This window comes from Mustela nigripes, chromosome 3 (genome assembly GCF_022355385.1).
Source record: "Mustela nigripes isolate SB6536 chromosome 3, MUSNIG.SB6536, whole genome shotgun sequence".
Lineage (NCBI taxonomy): Eukaryota > Metazoa > Chordata > Mammalia > Carnivora > Mustelidae > Mustela > Mustela nigripes.
Window position 1 is genome coordinate 156,142,226 of NC_081559.1, and position 14,560 is coordinate 156,156,785.

Here is a 14,560-nt window from a genome sequence, read left to right on the forward strand (position 1 = left end):
AAAATCTTAAAAAAAAAAAAAAAAAGAAAAGAAAAGAAAAAGAAAGAAAGAAAGAAAGAAATCAGTGGAAGCCAAAATTTAGAAAGAAGACATACTTGAAATGCAGAAAGAGAAACGTTATCAACCAAGAGTTCTATAATTGACAAAACTATCCTTCAAAAAGAAGGAGAAATAAGACATTCCTAGATTTTTTTTATTTTATTTATTTGACAGAGCGAGATCACAGTAGGCAGAGAGGCAGACAGAGAGAGAGAGAGGGAAGCAGGCTCCCCGCCGAGCAGAGAGCCCGATATGGGACTCGATCCCAGGATCCTGAGATCATAACCTGAGCCAAAGGCAGCAGCTTAACCCACTGAGCCACCCAGGCGCCCGATTTTTTTTTTTTTTAAAGAGAGAATTCACCACTAGCAAACTTATTCCACAAAAAATACTTAAGGGAGTCCTTCAAACAAATGACATGAAGGAATATTAAACAGCAACTTAAATCCATATGAAAAAATAAAGAATGTCAGTAAAGTATATATAGGTAAAAGGCAATACTATCATATATTCTTTTTAAATATTTATTTACTTATTTGACAGAGAGAGCATGCACACGTAGGCGGGCGGGGGGAAGCAGGCTCCCTACTGAGCAGAGAGCCTGATTCGGGACTCGATCCCAGTACCCCAAGTTCATGACCTGAGCTGAAGTCAGAGGCTTAACCCACTGAGCCATCCAGGCACCTGATACTAAAGCATTTTTATTTGTAACTCTTCTCTTTTCCTATTGAACTAAAAGACAACAAAGTAAAGCAATGATGCTAAAACTGTGTTGAGGGGTTCATAATGTATAAAAATGTAATTTGCATGATTATAGCATAAAGGAAGGGAATAAAGGTATACTGTAGCATTTTTTATATACTACTAAAATTATGTTATATTAATGTGAAGTAGACCGTATTCAATTAAGGTGTTAAATGTAATATTCAGGAAACCACTAATAACTAAAAAAAAAAAAAAAAAAAAAAAAAAGCAAAAGAAATAACAAAAAAAAAATTAAAATGGGGATGCCCAGGTGGCACAGTTGAATAAATGTCTGCTTTCGGCTCAGGACATGATCCCAGGGTCCTGAAATTAAGTCCCACATTGGGCTCAAGCCCGCTTCTACCTCTGCCTGCCACTTCCCCCCACTTGTGTGTGCACACACTCTCTCTGACAAATAAATCAATCTTAAAAAAAAAAAAGTTAAAATGGCAAAGTTGTAAATATCTATTTAACATAAGATACAATAAAGAGGAAAAAAGGTTATATAGGAAGTAAATAACAAAACACAGACATAAATCCTATCAGTAATTAGACATAAATAAATTGATTATAACAATCAAAAGAAATTAGCAGAATGTTAAAACAAACACAACCCAACTATATGGTATCTACAAGGGACACATTTTTATGTATGTATGTGTGTAGGCTCCACACCTAACATGGGGCAGAACTCACAATCCTGAGATAAATAGTTGCATGCACCACCAACTAAAAAAGCCAGGTGCCCAAGAGACACACTTAAGATTGAAAGATACAAACAGACTGAAAGTAAAAAGGGTAGAAAAAATATATACCACACAAACAATAAATAAAACATAGCTAAAGTGGCTGTACCAGTAATTCAAAATAAAGGTTTAGACATAAGTTATTACTACACATAAGTGTAATAACATAAGTTATTACTAGAGATGAAGAAAGACACTTTATAATAGCAAAAGCATCAATCCATCAGGAAGACAAACATGGACATATATGCACCTGACAAATAGAGCTCAAGATGCTGGAAGCAAAAACCTGACAGAAGTAAAAGGAGAAATAGACACTTCAACAGTAACAGTTGGAGACTTCACTCCCCTACTTTCAGTAGTGGGTAGAACAACTAGGCAGAAAATCAACAACGAAACAGAAGGCTTGAACAACAATAAACTATCTACTCCTAACAGGTATGTACAGTAGGTGCCACCAAAGAGTGGCAGAAGACACATTTCTTCTTAAGGGCACATGGAACATATGTTCCAGGAAAGCACATACCCTATACTGTAAAACAAGCCTCAACAAAGTATGATCTATGACCACAAAGGAATGAAGTTAGAAATCAATTACAGAAGGAAATGTGGAAAAGTCACACCTATATGCAAATTAGACACACATCTAAATAATCAATGAACCAAAGAAAAAATTACAAGAGGGATTAGAAAATCCTTAGAGATAAACAAAACCAAAAACATGACATGCCACAATGTACAGAGGAAAATTTGTAGCTATAAATGCCTACATTTAAAAAGAAGAAAAACACATAAATAAAAAGAAAATCTCAAATTAGTATAACCTAAACTTCCACCTGAAGAAATTAGAAACTGAAGAGTAAACTGACCTCAAAGCAAGTAGAAGGGAAAAAAACCAGTAAGGATAAAAGCAGAAATAACCAAATAGAGAACAGAAAAATAATAGAAAAAAATCAAAGAAGGGGCACCTGGGTGGCTTAGTCAGTTAAGCATCCAACTCTTAATTTCAGCTCAGGTCATGATCTTAGCATCCTGGGATCAAGCCCCGAGTCAGGCTCCAAGCTCAGAGGGAACTGTGTTTTAGGATTCTCTCTCTCACTCTGCACCTCCCCCTACTCATGCATTCACACTCTCTAAAAAATAAAGAAATCTCGGGACGCCTGGGTGGCTCAGTTGGTTAAGCAGCTGCCTTTGGCTCAGGTCATGATCCTGGCGTCCTGGGGAGGCTCCTTGCCCCGCGGGGAGCCTGCCTCTCCCTCTGACTCTGCCTGCCACTCTGCCTGTGCTCTCTCTCTCTGACAAATAAATAAATAAAATAAAATAAATAAAAAGATTTCTTTTTTTTTTTTTTAAGATTTTTATTTATTTATTTGACAGAGATCACAAGTAGGAAGAGAAGCAGGCAGAGAGAGATAGGAGGAAGCAGGCTCCCTGCTGAGCAGAGAGCCAGATACGGGCCTCGATCTCAGGACCCTGAGATCATGACCTGACCCGAAGGCAGAGGCTTTAACCCACTGAGCCACCCAGGCGCCCCAAAATAAAGAAATCTTTAAAAAAAAAAAATGAAGACACTATGGGTAGTAGCTCTCTATTTAAGCTGCCACATCAGAATATTCAAAAATTAATGATGCTTAATACATTTAAAAAGAGTTTAGTAATTTCTGCTCTTAAACACCTTTTTTATATATCAGAAACTTGCATTTATAGTGAGATAAGGGCACAGAAAAACACTAAGTTCAAACTTTCAAAACACATCCTAAGATACTTTTGAACACAAGTGATTTTTTTAATTTACAATGAACTTTATAAATTTAAAAAATACACATATACACATAGGTACACTTACCATTGTGTCAGAGTTAAGAATCTGTCTCATAAATTCCAAAAATGAAGATGCAAGTTCACCTGTGTCCTTACTAAATGTGCTGACCACTCGTTTCAGTAAACTATGCAAAGCATTACTGTTTTTCCTTAAAGAACTGTAAATAAATAGAGAGGATATGCTTGAAATTTTAATGTATAAATCTCGCATAAGAAATAAATTATCTCCATTTGGTCCACTGTTCAAAAATGTTTTGGTGTGGCTATGTACATAAACCATTTAACAAGGCAGTACCTAGAGATGCAGCCTTTTAAAATTAAGCTCCAAGTTCTTAAAGAAAACATTCCCCCCCACCAAAAGAAAATATTTAGCCCAAATATAGAGATATAACACTTAGCACAAGAAAATTCAAGGTTCCTTATTTTTACACTTTTTATAGCCTGAGGATTTCTCTAATATAAGGTTATAGTGGTCTCAGAAACCTGACCAGAAAGACTGATTTACATAATAACTACAAAAAATAAGTATCTTTATGGCACTATAATCTGACAGAAGGAAATCAAGGGTATAGACTAGGGATCTACAAAGTTTTTATGTAAAGAACCCAATGGTACATATTTTATGCTTTGCAGGCTATGAAACAACGCAGTCTGTTTCTCTCTATACACAAAAGCAGTCTCAGTTACAACTATTCAACTGCTTGTGTAGTGGAAAGCAGTCATAAACAATACATAAATGCTGACTATGTTCTAATAAAACTGTATTTACAAACACTGGTGGTAGGCTGGATCTGGCCTGTGGCCTAACTCCTGATACTGCGAGATTTAAGCATAGCAATCAATCATGACAACATACAGTCCTAATAAAATTATTCTACATACTTACACAGCTCTTTGTTGATCAACAGAGAATTTCAATGGCAAAGTATTCTAATATTCAATTGTGTCCTTTAAGTTGTAATACTTCATAATTAGTCAAAATGAAAATAAGACTATATTAACACTAAACATACAGTGTTTGTATTTGAAAAATGCGGTTGGATTCTGAGATGCCATCATAGAAGACTTTGGTAAAGTAATATAAAAGAGAGAAAGATATGCAAAAACAATGAATACTGTTATGCTGAAAACTAATTAATTAATTAATTAAAAGAAAAAAGAGAGAGAAAGATAAAGACTCCTGTTCTTGAAAACTTTATAAAATAATGAAATGGATAAGGCACAACAAATAGGAATGATATTAAATACAAAGACAGCTAATATGATTAATGAATAAAGCATCGGTTTAAAATTAGACTACAACAATTACTAGCTTCTACATACAACTTTAAGCAAATGAGCCTTACTTATAGGATCTATCAAAAACTGGAGCTCACTACATTACCTATTAGAATGTCTAAAATTTAAAGAACTAATAATACCAAAATCTACTATTTTTGTTGCTCAACTTGTAAAGAAGTTGTCTATAAAAAAGTAATGCACTGAAATTTTAAGGTGAGGGAAGTGCTCTGTATGCAGTTGTGGTGATAAACACATGACTCTATGCATTTGTCAAAATCCATAGACCTGTACAACATGAAACATGAATGAGGTTACAAGGAAAGGGAGAAAACTAGAAACAACATCTGATATTGAAGTCAAAATGTCAGTATACACTAATTTTAAAAAATAACATACACATAAATAAATACATACAAAAATAAATGTTGATGTGTATATGAATAAGTTAGGACACATGCATATATTTCTTCACTCTATCCAATGAAAAGAACCTAAATCAGTGATACAAGTTGAACAACAAAATGAATAACAATAGCATTAGATCATATGAAGAAAAAATTAATGTCCATAAGTCTATATTGATATAAATCCCTAAATAAGTAAACAAATGAGGGAAAAGTGATAATTCTTCCTTACAAAAAGGTAATAAATTAAAAAGGAATAAGAGAAATAGGAAATTTGCATTAGGATACCACAGTAAAAACTGCCACATGCCAAGATTCACTGATGAGTACTAAACTTAGTGGACAAAAGGTTTAAGCAGAAATAAGATATTTGCATAGTCTCAAAATACATTCTCTAAAATATTTAGTAATTAAAAGTAGATAATTATTAGGTTTACAGAGCAGAATCCTGACAGCACCTCAGTCAAGAGATCAAGGTGAATATCACCAAGAAATACTTGAGTGGATGGTGATAACATTTACTGGGATGAGCAAGACAGAAACATGCTTGAAGCAAGAATATCAAGGGCTCTGCTTTAGGTCTATTTAGTCTGAACTGTCCATTAAACAACCAAGCAGAGATGGCAAAAGATGGATGGGTTATTTGGAGCTTAGCAGAAAAATTAGAGCCAGAGGGAGAAAAGGGAATAGATTAAGACAATTTAGGAAAAGATTACCAACAGGAAAAAGACCAGAAACATGAATCCAACAAAGCCAAAAACATCACATAAAATGCTAAGGCAAATGTATGCAAAGGGTACTTGTAAGAGCCAGGAATAGAGGAATCAAGGAAAACTTTTTTTTTTTTTTTTTTTGCTTTCTTGGAGGTGAAGAATATGAGTTTTAAAGGATATACAGTAAATATCCAGGCAAAAGGAAAAAGGTCATTCCAGAAGTAAAATGTAAAGACTATAATGAGAGACTGGGGACAGGGCAGGAGGAGAAGGAAAATTTGGATTTTCAGCAGGTGCTACCCACTGAGAGAGAATATAAATGAGGAGAGAGGTAGGACCCAGCACCACATAGTATTTGGAACATAAGTTTTCAGCCAATGTTATAAGAATGAATGAGAGGCACAAACATATGTCTCTTCCTCCCTTCTATCTCATAATCCTACATACTTCTACAAATTCCCAAGGAAATCTCCATAATACCCAGCTACCATCCTAGTGAAGAAAAAGATGAGGGCATGGACTGAGAGACTGGAGCAGAAATTATACTTGAAGTTTACATTATCTCAAATTAATTTTATCTCAGCCATTCCTCTACAGAATAAAAAACATAAAAAAGTATTTAGCCTTAGGGTCCATAATATCATACCACCATCACTTCTGAAGGACGAAAGGTAAATGTATCAACAAAGCAAATAGAGTATGAATTAACATCCCTGGAACAGTAAGATTCCCTTCTTAAATACTGTTAAGTTGCCCACATTAATTTGTCCATCTACTCAGTTTATAATTTTAATCTTAAAGATTTTATTACTAGCACACTTCACTGCTAACAAATCTATTCCATAGATATAAATTTTTCCATATGAAAGAAATCACATCTTCAACTTTCTATAATTATCTATGAGTTAATCAATTTGGGGAGGGGTGACAGAGTAAAAAATTAAACCCAAGAATGTATTAAATTAAGCATACCTTTTTAAATGAAACAATCCATAATCATGCTCTGCAAGAAACATCATTGTTCTGACACATGTCAGTAAACAGTTGTAACTGCTCTCAGAGTTAGCTAGCACAGCTAGTAAACAGTCACAAATTGAGGCCATCAGTTCTTTGTTTGGTAGAGAATTGGAGAGCTGCTCCAGTTCAGAAATAGAACCTTCAGAAGAGTTTGGCAAAATAAGAGCAATGTCCTGTGAGGGAGGAGAGGAGTAGAGGAAAAAATTTACTTTGTTATCAATTAACATTTTTATATTAGAAAAACATACCAATTAAACCTTAGGAACTGCCTCATCAAAATACTGTTACCTTACTATCCTAAATAGAAACTCAAACACAAAGGACTCATTTTGCTCTTCTATAAAATGTAATACAAAGATATACACCTAAAGAAATAAAAGCAAATATTTTACTTTACAATATTTTTACTTTAAAAGAACATCTCATTCATTCATGGCTCAAATGTGGGGCCTGAACTCATGACAAGATCAAGAGCTGCATCTTCTACCAACTGAGTCAGCCAGGTGCTCCTGAAAGTTTTTCTTTTTGCATCATACTGAATGTAGTTCCTATCTTCAAATGATTAAGTGAACTACTTTTGGTACTAAAATATTTTAAATCATTGTATTATTGATTCATTTGAGTATTTTTTAATTTATAAAGAAATTATTCAGTGAAATAAAATTTTATTATTTGAAAGAGAGAGTGAGCAAATGCACATGAGGGGGTGTGCAGAAGGAGATGAAGAGGAAAAGAATCCCAAACAATCTCCCTGCTGAGCACAGAGCTGGATGGGCGGGGGGAGTTGATCTCATGACCTGACCCGAAACCAAGAGTTGGATGCTTAACCCACTGAGCCACACAGGTACCCCACAGTGAAATAAATTTTAATAAGCATATCCATATTGGGGTGCCTGGGTCGGTCAGTCACTTCAGTGTCTGCTTTTGGTTCAGGTCACAATCACGGGGTCCTGGAATCAAGCACCACGTCGGTTCCAAGCTCAGAAAGGAGCCTACTTCTCCTTCTCCCTCTGCCTGCTGCTTCCCTTACTTGTGCTCTCTCTCTCTCTCTCAAATAAATAAATAAAACCTTAAAAATAAATAAATAAGTAAACATACCCATACTGCAATTTAAAACATCCCAGAAAGAAATGGAGCAAATAAACATTTAGACAGTTTTCCAACTAAGTATTTCCCTCTAGTTTTTATATACTTTCAAAATTCAATTTTTTTAATTTTTTTTTTAAGATTTTATTTATTTATTTGAAAGACAGAGATTGCAAGTAGGCAGAGAGGCAGGCAGAGGGAGAGAGAGGGAGCAGGCTCCCCGCTGAGCAGAGAGCCCGATGCGGGACTTGATCCCAGGACCCTGGGATCATGACCTGAGCCAAAGGTAGAGGCTTTAACCCACTGAGCCACCCAGGCGCCCCTCAAAATTCAATTTTTTAAAAATACTTTATTTATTTATTTATTTGAGAGAGACATCACAAGTAGGCAGAAAGGCAGGCAGAGAGAAAGGGGGAAAGAGGTTCCCCGCTGAGCAGAGAACCTGATGCGGGGCTCAACCCCAGGACCCTGAGATCATGACCTGAGCCGAAGGCAGAGGCTTAACCCCCTGAACTACCCAAGTGCCCCCAAAATTCAATTTTTTTAATGTTCAAGAAAGTTTAACCAACAATAAAAATTCCCACCACTCTTTTATAGAAGAGCCAAAGGCAGTAGATTTTACAGAAATATTTTAGGGTATGTCTCATTACCTTTAATCACTTCAACATACTACCCCCTAAGATTCAACATGGGCTAAAACTATAAAACAAAGTTTGAATCAGAAGGAAAATATATAAGATGAGGCCAAGAATGAGGTTTATGTGAACAGGGTAGCTAGGGAGCTACAGTGTCATTAAGATTAGTCACAAAATCTGAGATGGATTATACAACAAACACCAGTCAAATGGACATTTTAATGTATAAGGACTTCAAATATCCTTTCTACCAGGTCCCAAACTATTTTTAACCAGATTTTCTTTTTGTGAAAACAAGTCACACCAAAAAAGCTCCTTCTTGACGTAAGTGTTAAATGTAACCAAACTGGATTTTTGTCAGCTGAAAAAAGGTAATCTTCCAGCATGGGATCCTATTAAAAATATTCTGTCTCGGGTGGCTCAGGGCGTTAAGCCTCTGCCTTCGGCTCAGGTCATGACCTCAGGGTCATGGGATGGAGTCCCGCATTGGGCTCTCTGCTCAGCAGGGAGCTTGCTTCCCCCCCCCCCCGCTCTGTCTACCTCTCTGCCTACTTGTGATCTCTTTGTCAAATAAATAAAATATTTTTTAAAAAATATTCTGTCTGAAAAAAATGATATCTGATGATTAGACAGCAGGAGCATTATGATAAGCGAAAGTACCAACATGTACAGAAATCTTGATCTTGGGCACCTGGGTGTCTCAGTCAGTTAAGCAACTGACTCTTGGGTTTCGGTTCAGGTGGTGATCCTGGAGTTTTCGGATCAAGCCTCACGCTGAGCCCCATATTGGGCTCCACGCTTGGGGCCCAGAGTCTGCTTGAGATTCTCTCCCTTTCCCTCTCCCTTCCCTTTGCCCCCTCCCTACTTGTGGGTAAGCTTTCTAAAATAAATAAAATCTTAAAAAAAAAAAAAAGAAAGAAAGAAATCTTCAAAGATCTCAATCACAATGGACTTTTTAAAAGTTAAAACAATTATCATTAACTCATGGAATTATAAACTGGAAATCAGTAACATAGACAGGCAGAGATACTACTCCTTTTAGTGAACATCTCTATGCAGAGTAGTCTAAAACATACCAAAATTGTAGTCATCTCTGATACCTTCAAAAGTTGTCCAAACAAGAGAACATGGTATTATTAATTCAACCAATCACAAAGCTATAGAATTCAAGAATGAAACTGTGTAAGTGAAAGGAAAATGCAAATACCAGACATAACCAACCCCAAAGAATTCAGTAGCCAATAAGGATGCAATCTCATGAAGAAAAAGAGACCTCAGAGAAACCTGAGAAGTACAAACCCAAAGAAAGCTATGAAGCACCAAACTATTTTATGGTTGGTTCACTAGTCAAACTGATCTCCCTAAACAACAGGGTTAGTAAAATAGATGAGATCTCTGTATTCACAGCCAAGACTTATTATCAAGAGAAGCTTTTAAACCACACACAAACACACAGAATTTATAAGATAACCATAAATACCTGATCACAGAGAGACTGCAAAATGGATGTGATATATTCAACACACTGTTGGCGAATAACACTGTCTCCAGGAGACCGCACCAAAGCTAACAGATCCTGGAATATCTCTGCATATCTTTCGTCACCTTTAATAGTTCCATTAATTAGATGCAAAATAGCTAATTTACAAGCTTTGTGTGAAGCCAGAGCATCAAGAAGAGCAAGCAACCTGGTGGTTTGGCTAGTATACTGTTTTTCTTTATCTTCTGAAGTGCTGAAATAAAATCAATACATTTAGTAAACAAAATTCTTACTTTTAGCACATTATTTAACTAATATTTATTTTTCAACACATATCATGATACAAATCTTGTATAAAGTCTTGTATAAAACATTTCATTCCTTGGATATAATGACTTCTCTGGAATTTCACAATTACTGTAAAGTTTTATATATTCAGATTTCAGTATCTTTTTTTAAATCAGAGTATTTTATAGATCACCTTTCAAACACCCAAAATCAAGACTTTCAAGGTATCTTGCACATGAAATAGTTTTCTAATTAATCTACATATATTAATATACATACACACATAAATATACATGTATATGTATATATTTATATGTAATATATATTATCTGAGCATTCTAAACCCTGGTTTCCAAATTCTAAGTGAAAAAGATGTATCTGTGTCAAGAATAACTTGAGGAAAAAATTTTTAATGCAAAATGAAAATACCTTTGCAAGTCTTCTACAATCAAATCCAACACAGTTCTCATAATCAGAAGTGCAGTTGGTGAGGCAAGGTCACACAATTGAACACAAATACGCCGTAACATATGTTGAATGGGCTGGCAGGTTGTGCCAGAGAAAGAGCGAACTATTTCTTGGAGCAACTTTGCTTGAACATGAAGGTGCATGCTCCACAATTTTCGGGTGTTGAGTGCCACTGATATATCATGTGGCTCAATAACCTGTTAAAAAAGTATATTGTGTGTGTACGTAGATTTTTTTAATATTTATTTATAGTCACAAAAACTGTTCAGGAAGAACTGTTATGAAAAGAACATCTTTACTACATGCTTAAAACATTCTTCTATTATACAATTAAACATTTGCTTGAATTCAATGCATCTAGAAAATCTTATTGTTCTCAGGTTAGCAGTCAGTAGTGCAGAGTCCATTGGTGAACCAACTTAGTTAATGGCAAATTCTAACACATGATAAAGGGAAAAAAAGGATTTAAAAATAACAAAAGTACAGGTATACAGAACAGCATAATAAAATTCACATTAACAAAAATTTATTCAAAATGTTGCCCCCATATTTCTTTAATGACCAACTTGCTTCAGTTTTATCTCACCCTCATCCAGTTATTTTATGTCTTTTTTGGGGGAAGGGGATGAGGGTTGTGGGTTTTGGTTTTTTTTTTTTAATAACAAAATCATCGGCTTTTTTAAAAGTGTTACTGCAGTCATTTATAAGATGCATGTTATATGGAAGTGATACCTGAGTTGTTTGCATGGGCAATGGTAGAGGCAGCAGCTCTGAAAGTAGTATGAGTCCAGAAAAAAATCCTTCAGGAACCTTCAAGATTGAAGAAAGAACTTCTTTTAACATTAAAGACCAAGTATTATTGGCCAGAGTCTCTTCTGAGATTGTGAGTTTTTCATTAACTCCTTGTGTAAAAGTCAGTAAGATATCAATGATATCATTTTGAATTTTCTGTTCATCACTATCCAAACGACCTGAGAGAGGGATAGAGCACAGGAGCATGTGTAAAGTCACAAGTGCTGAAGGAACACGCATGTCCTTAAACTCAAAGGATCCACCTCTCAGGAGCTCCGTTAACATAGTTTTAAGAAGAGTGAGCGTGCAGCGAGCCATTGAAATAGTAGTAACTCTGTGAAGGGTAGTCCCCATGTTGACATGGAGCCTCCAAGGCTGAGTCAGAATACTGTTCAATTTTTGTAGAACCCGAATAAAGGTATCCATTCCTTCAGCAGAAAAAAGCTGAATAACGGCAAGGTTCCATTTCAGGTCTTTCTGTTGACCTTTATATAGGATAAGGGGAGAAAAAACTAATTACTTACATGTTAATAATCAGTTAAGATTTTTGAATATTTTATTTAACAAACAGCAGTTATACTAAACTTTAAAAATAGTTTTTAAAGTATAATAGGCATATTACCTTCAACAGGAGGTGGTGGACATGCCACATTACAGAGAACACGCAAGGCAGTGGTAAGGCCAACTCCTTCCGGGGTCATCAAATTATCAATATTCTTGAAAAATAAAAATGAACAGAAAAGTTTAATTTCTTGATGTTTGGATATGAATCAAGAAAAAAATTCCCAAGAAGGCATTAACTAAAAATATGAGCTTCATGTTAAGCACTTACACCATTTTAAGTTTCCCAAATAAATTTAAAACATGAATAAAGCTAATTAAGTTTTTATAAAAGTTATTTTATAAAATCAATTAACTGCAAAGTTCAAGTGTATTAAAAAGTACAGATTAAAATGAAAGTAGCAAATGAATGAGTACAAAATGAATGAATACAAAAATGAATGAGACACCCTGTATTAAGAATTTAAAATAGATGTCTAAAAATTTAAAAATAAAAATAAAAATAAAATAATTTAAAATCGTTCTTTTTCATATACTTTCTATATACCCTCCCCCCAAAAAATGAAGCAATGACTGATTTTACAAAGCCCTGTGGATAACTGAGGAGGCATGGGGCGCCTGGGTGGCTCAGCGGGTTAAGCCGCTGCCTTCGGCTCAGGTCATGATCTCAGGGTCCTGGGATCGAGTCCCACATCGGGCTCTCTGCTCGGCAGGGAGCCTGCTTCCCTTCCTCTCTATCTCCCTGCCTGTCTACTTGTGATCTCTGTCTGTCAAATAAGTAAATAAAATCTTTAAAAAAACAACAACAACAAAAAAAAAAAACTGAGGAGGCAAAAGGGAATGTTTTAGCACTACATAACATGCACTCGAATGCAGATACACAAGTACCGCCACAACAGGAATCTAGTTGTGATGACCAGTTAAGGCATGGTTAAAGGAAAAAGAAATAGAGTTGTCTAAGTCCTTAGCACCTGCCTATGCTATGTTTCCCGACAACAAATAGTTGTTTAAGTTTCTTTGTTTTTGTAGTTTCCACAGAGCGGCACAGACGGTTTTGAAAAAATTCTGAAGGAGTAACATTTTAGGGGCGCCTGGGTGGCCAGTTGGTTAAGCATCTGCCTTGGGCTCAGGTCAGGGTCCTGAGATCAAGTCCCACATCAGGCTCTCTGCTCAGTGGGGAGTCTGCTTCTCCTTCTCACTCTTCCTCTATGCTCTCCCCCACTCTCTCTCTCTCTCAAATAAATAAAATATTTAGGAAAAAAAAAAAAAAGAAAGAAAGAATATTTTTAAATGTTACTATTACAGCTCCTAACCCCCAGAGGAGAAACTTAAAAAGAAAAATAAGAAAATTCCTTTCCCCTATACATTTTTTCTAATTTCTTCCTTGCTGTCTTTCCACAATTCCACAAGTTACATAAAGCAGCATGGAGCACAGTGAGAAGTTTCAATCTCAGATCAACTATTTTTGGTATATCTTAGAATGAGAATCACTTATTATTAACTATAATTAATAGATAATCATTTATATAAAAATCAAAACTCTTAAATTACAGCATGTAATTTAAATTTGGGGAGCTAAACTTTTTATTGGTTAAAAACTTTTACCCAAGCACATAATCTTTATTGGACACCTTATACATTCTTCTGACCATGCACAAGTACCCTGAACATATGACCATCTAAATTTATAGGATCTAGTGTACTTCTGCCAAATAAAAGATGAATATATGAGAAGCTCTAGATGACATCTGAGGCACAGAGTAAGCAACACATAAGAATATAATGGCACCACAGGAGGTAAAAGTACTCTTAGGAAAGATGGAGTAAAAAGAGAAGATAAGGGCCAACAAGTCAGTAAAGAAAAATGAAAAGCACATAAACTCAAAGAGTACTTGGTCGCTATTTTAATAATACACATTTCAACTCCAAAACCAAGATGTGTTACACACACACACAAACAAATACACACAGCTCATCTGTTAAATGAAAGAGGAAATAATTCAAGGTCCAATTCTCTCTAGCTTAAAATTTTGTATGCACCTATGACCACCTTTAGTCCTTCTTCCTATGCTACACTAACTTTTAAAACTAATTAACAATGCAACAGTTTTGATGAATTTTTAAATTACTAATTACTTGAATTGTACATGAATTTTTCAAATGTACTATTATGATACAGGATTTTCAACTTTTATGACTATTTGTAGATGTGACTATCCCAAATTAACAAATTTAGAACTAGGGGGCATCTGGGTGGCTCAGCTGGTTAAGAGACTGCCTTCAGTTCAGGTCATGATCCCAGGTCCTGGGATCGAGCCCCACATCGGGCTCCCTGTTCTGCAGGGGAGCCTGCTTCTCCTTCTCCCTCTGCCTGCCACTCCCCCGGCTTATACTCTCTGTTAAATAAATAAAATCTTTTAAAAAAACAACAAAAAAAATTAGAACTAGCTCCCACTGTAATTATCTAAAATTGATTCTTGTAGAT

General features: G+C 35.4%; 1 protein-coding gene across 1 annotated transcript in view; it reads right to left on the minus strand.

Moving 5' to 3' along the window:
• VIRMA (vir like m6A methyltransferase associated) overlaps positions 1-14,560 on the minus strand; it is a 57,999-nt gene that overhangs the window by 10,215 nt on the left and 33,224 nt on the right. Inside the window, exons 12-17 of the mRNA XM_059394868.1 lie at positions 12,137-12,230; positions 11,455-11,999; positions 10,684-10,919; positions 9,967-10,219; positions 6,721-6,938; positions 3,376-3,508 (exon numbers count right to left, since the gene is read on the minus strand). Of these exons, the coding sequence (XP_059250851.1) occupies positions 3,376-3,508; positions 6,721-6,938; positions 9,967-10,219; positions 10,684-10,919; positions 11,455-11,999; positions 12,137-12,230 (1,479 nt within the window). The remainder of the gene's footprint in view (positions 1-3,375; positions 3,509-6,720; positions 6,939-9,966; positions 10,220-10,683; positions 10,920-11,454; positions 12,000-12,136; positions 12,231-14,560) is intronic.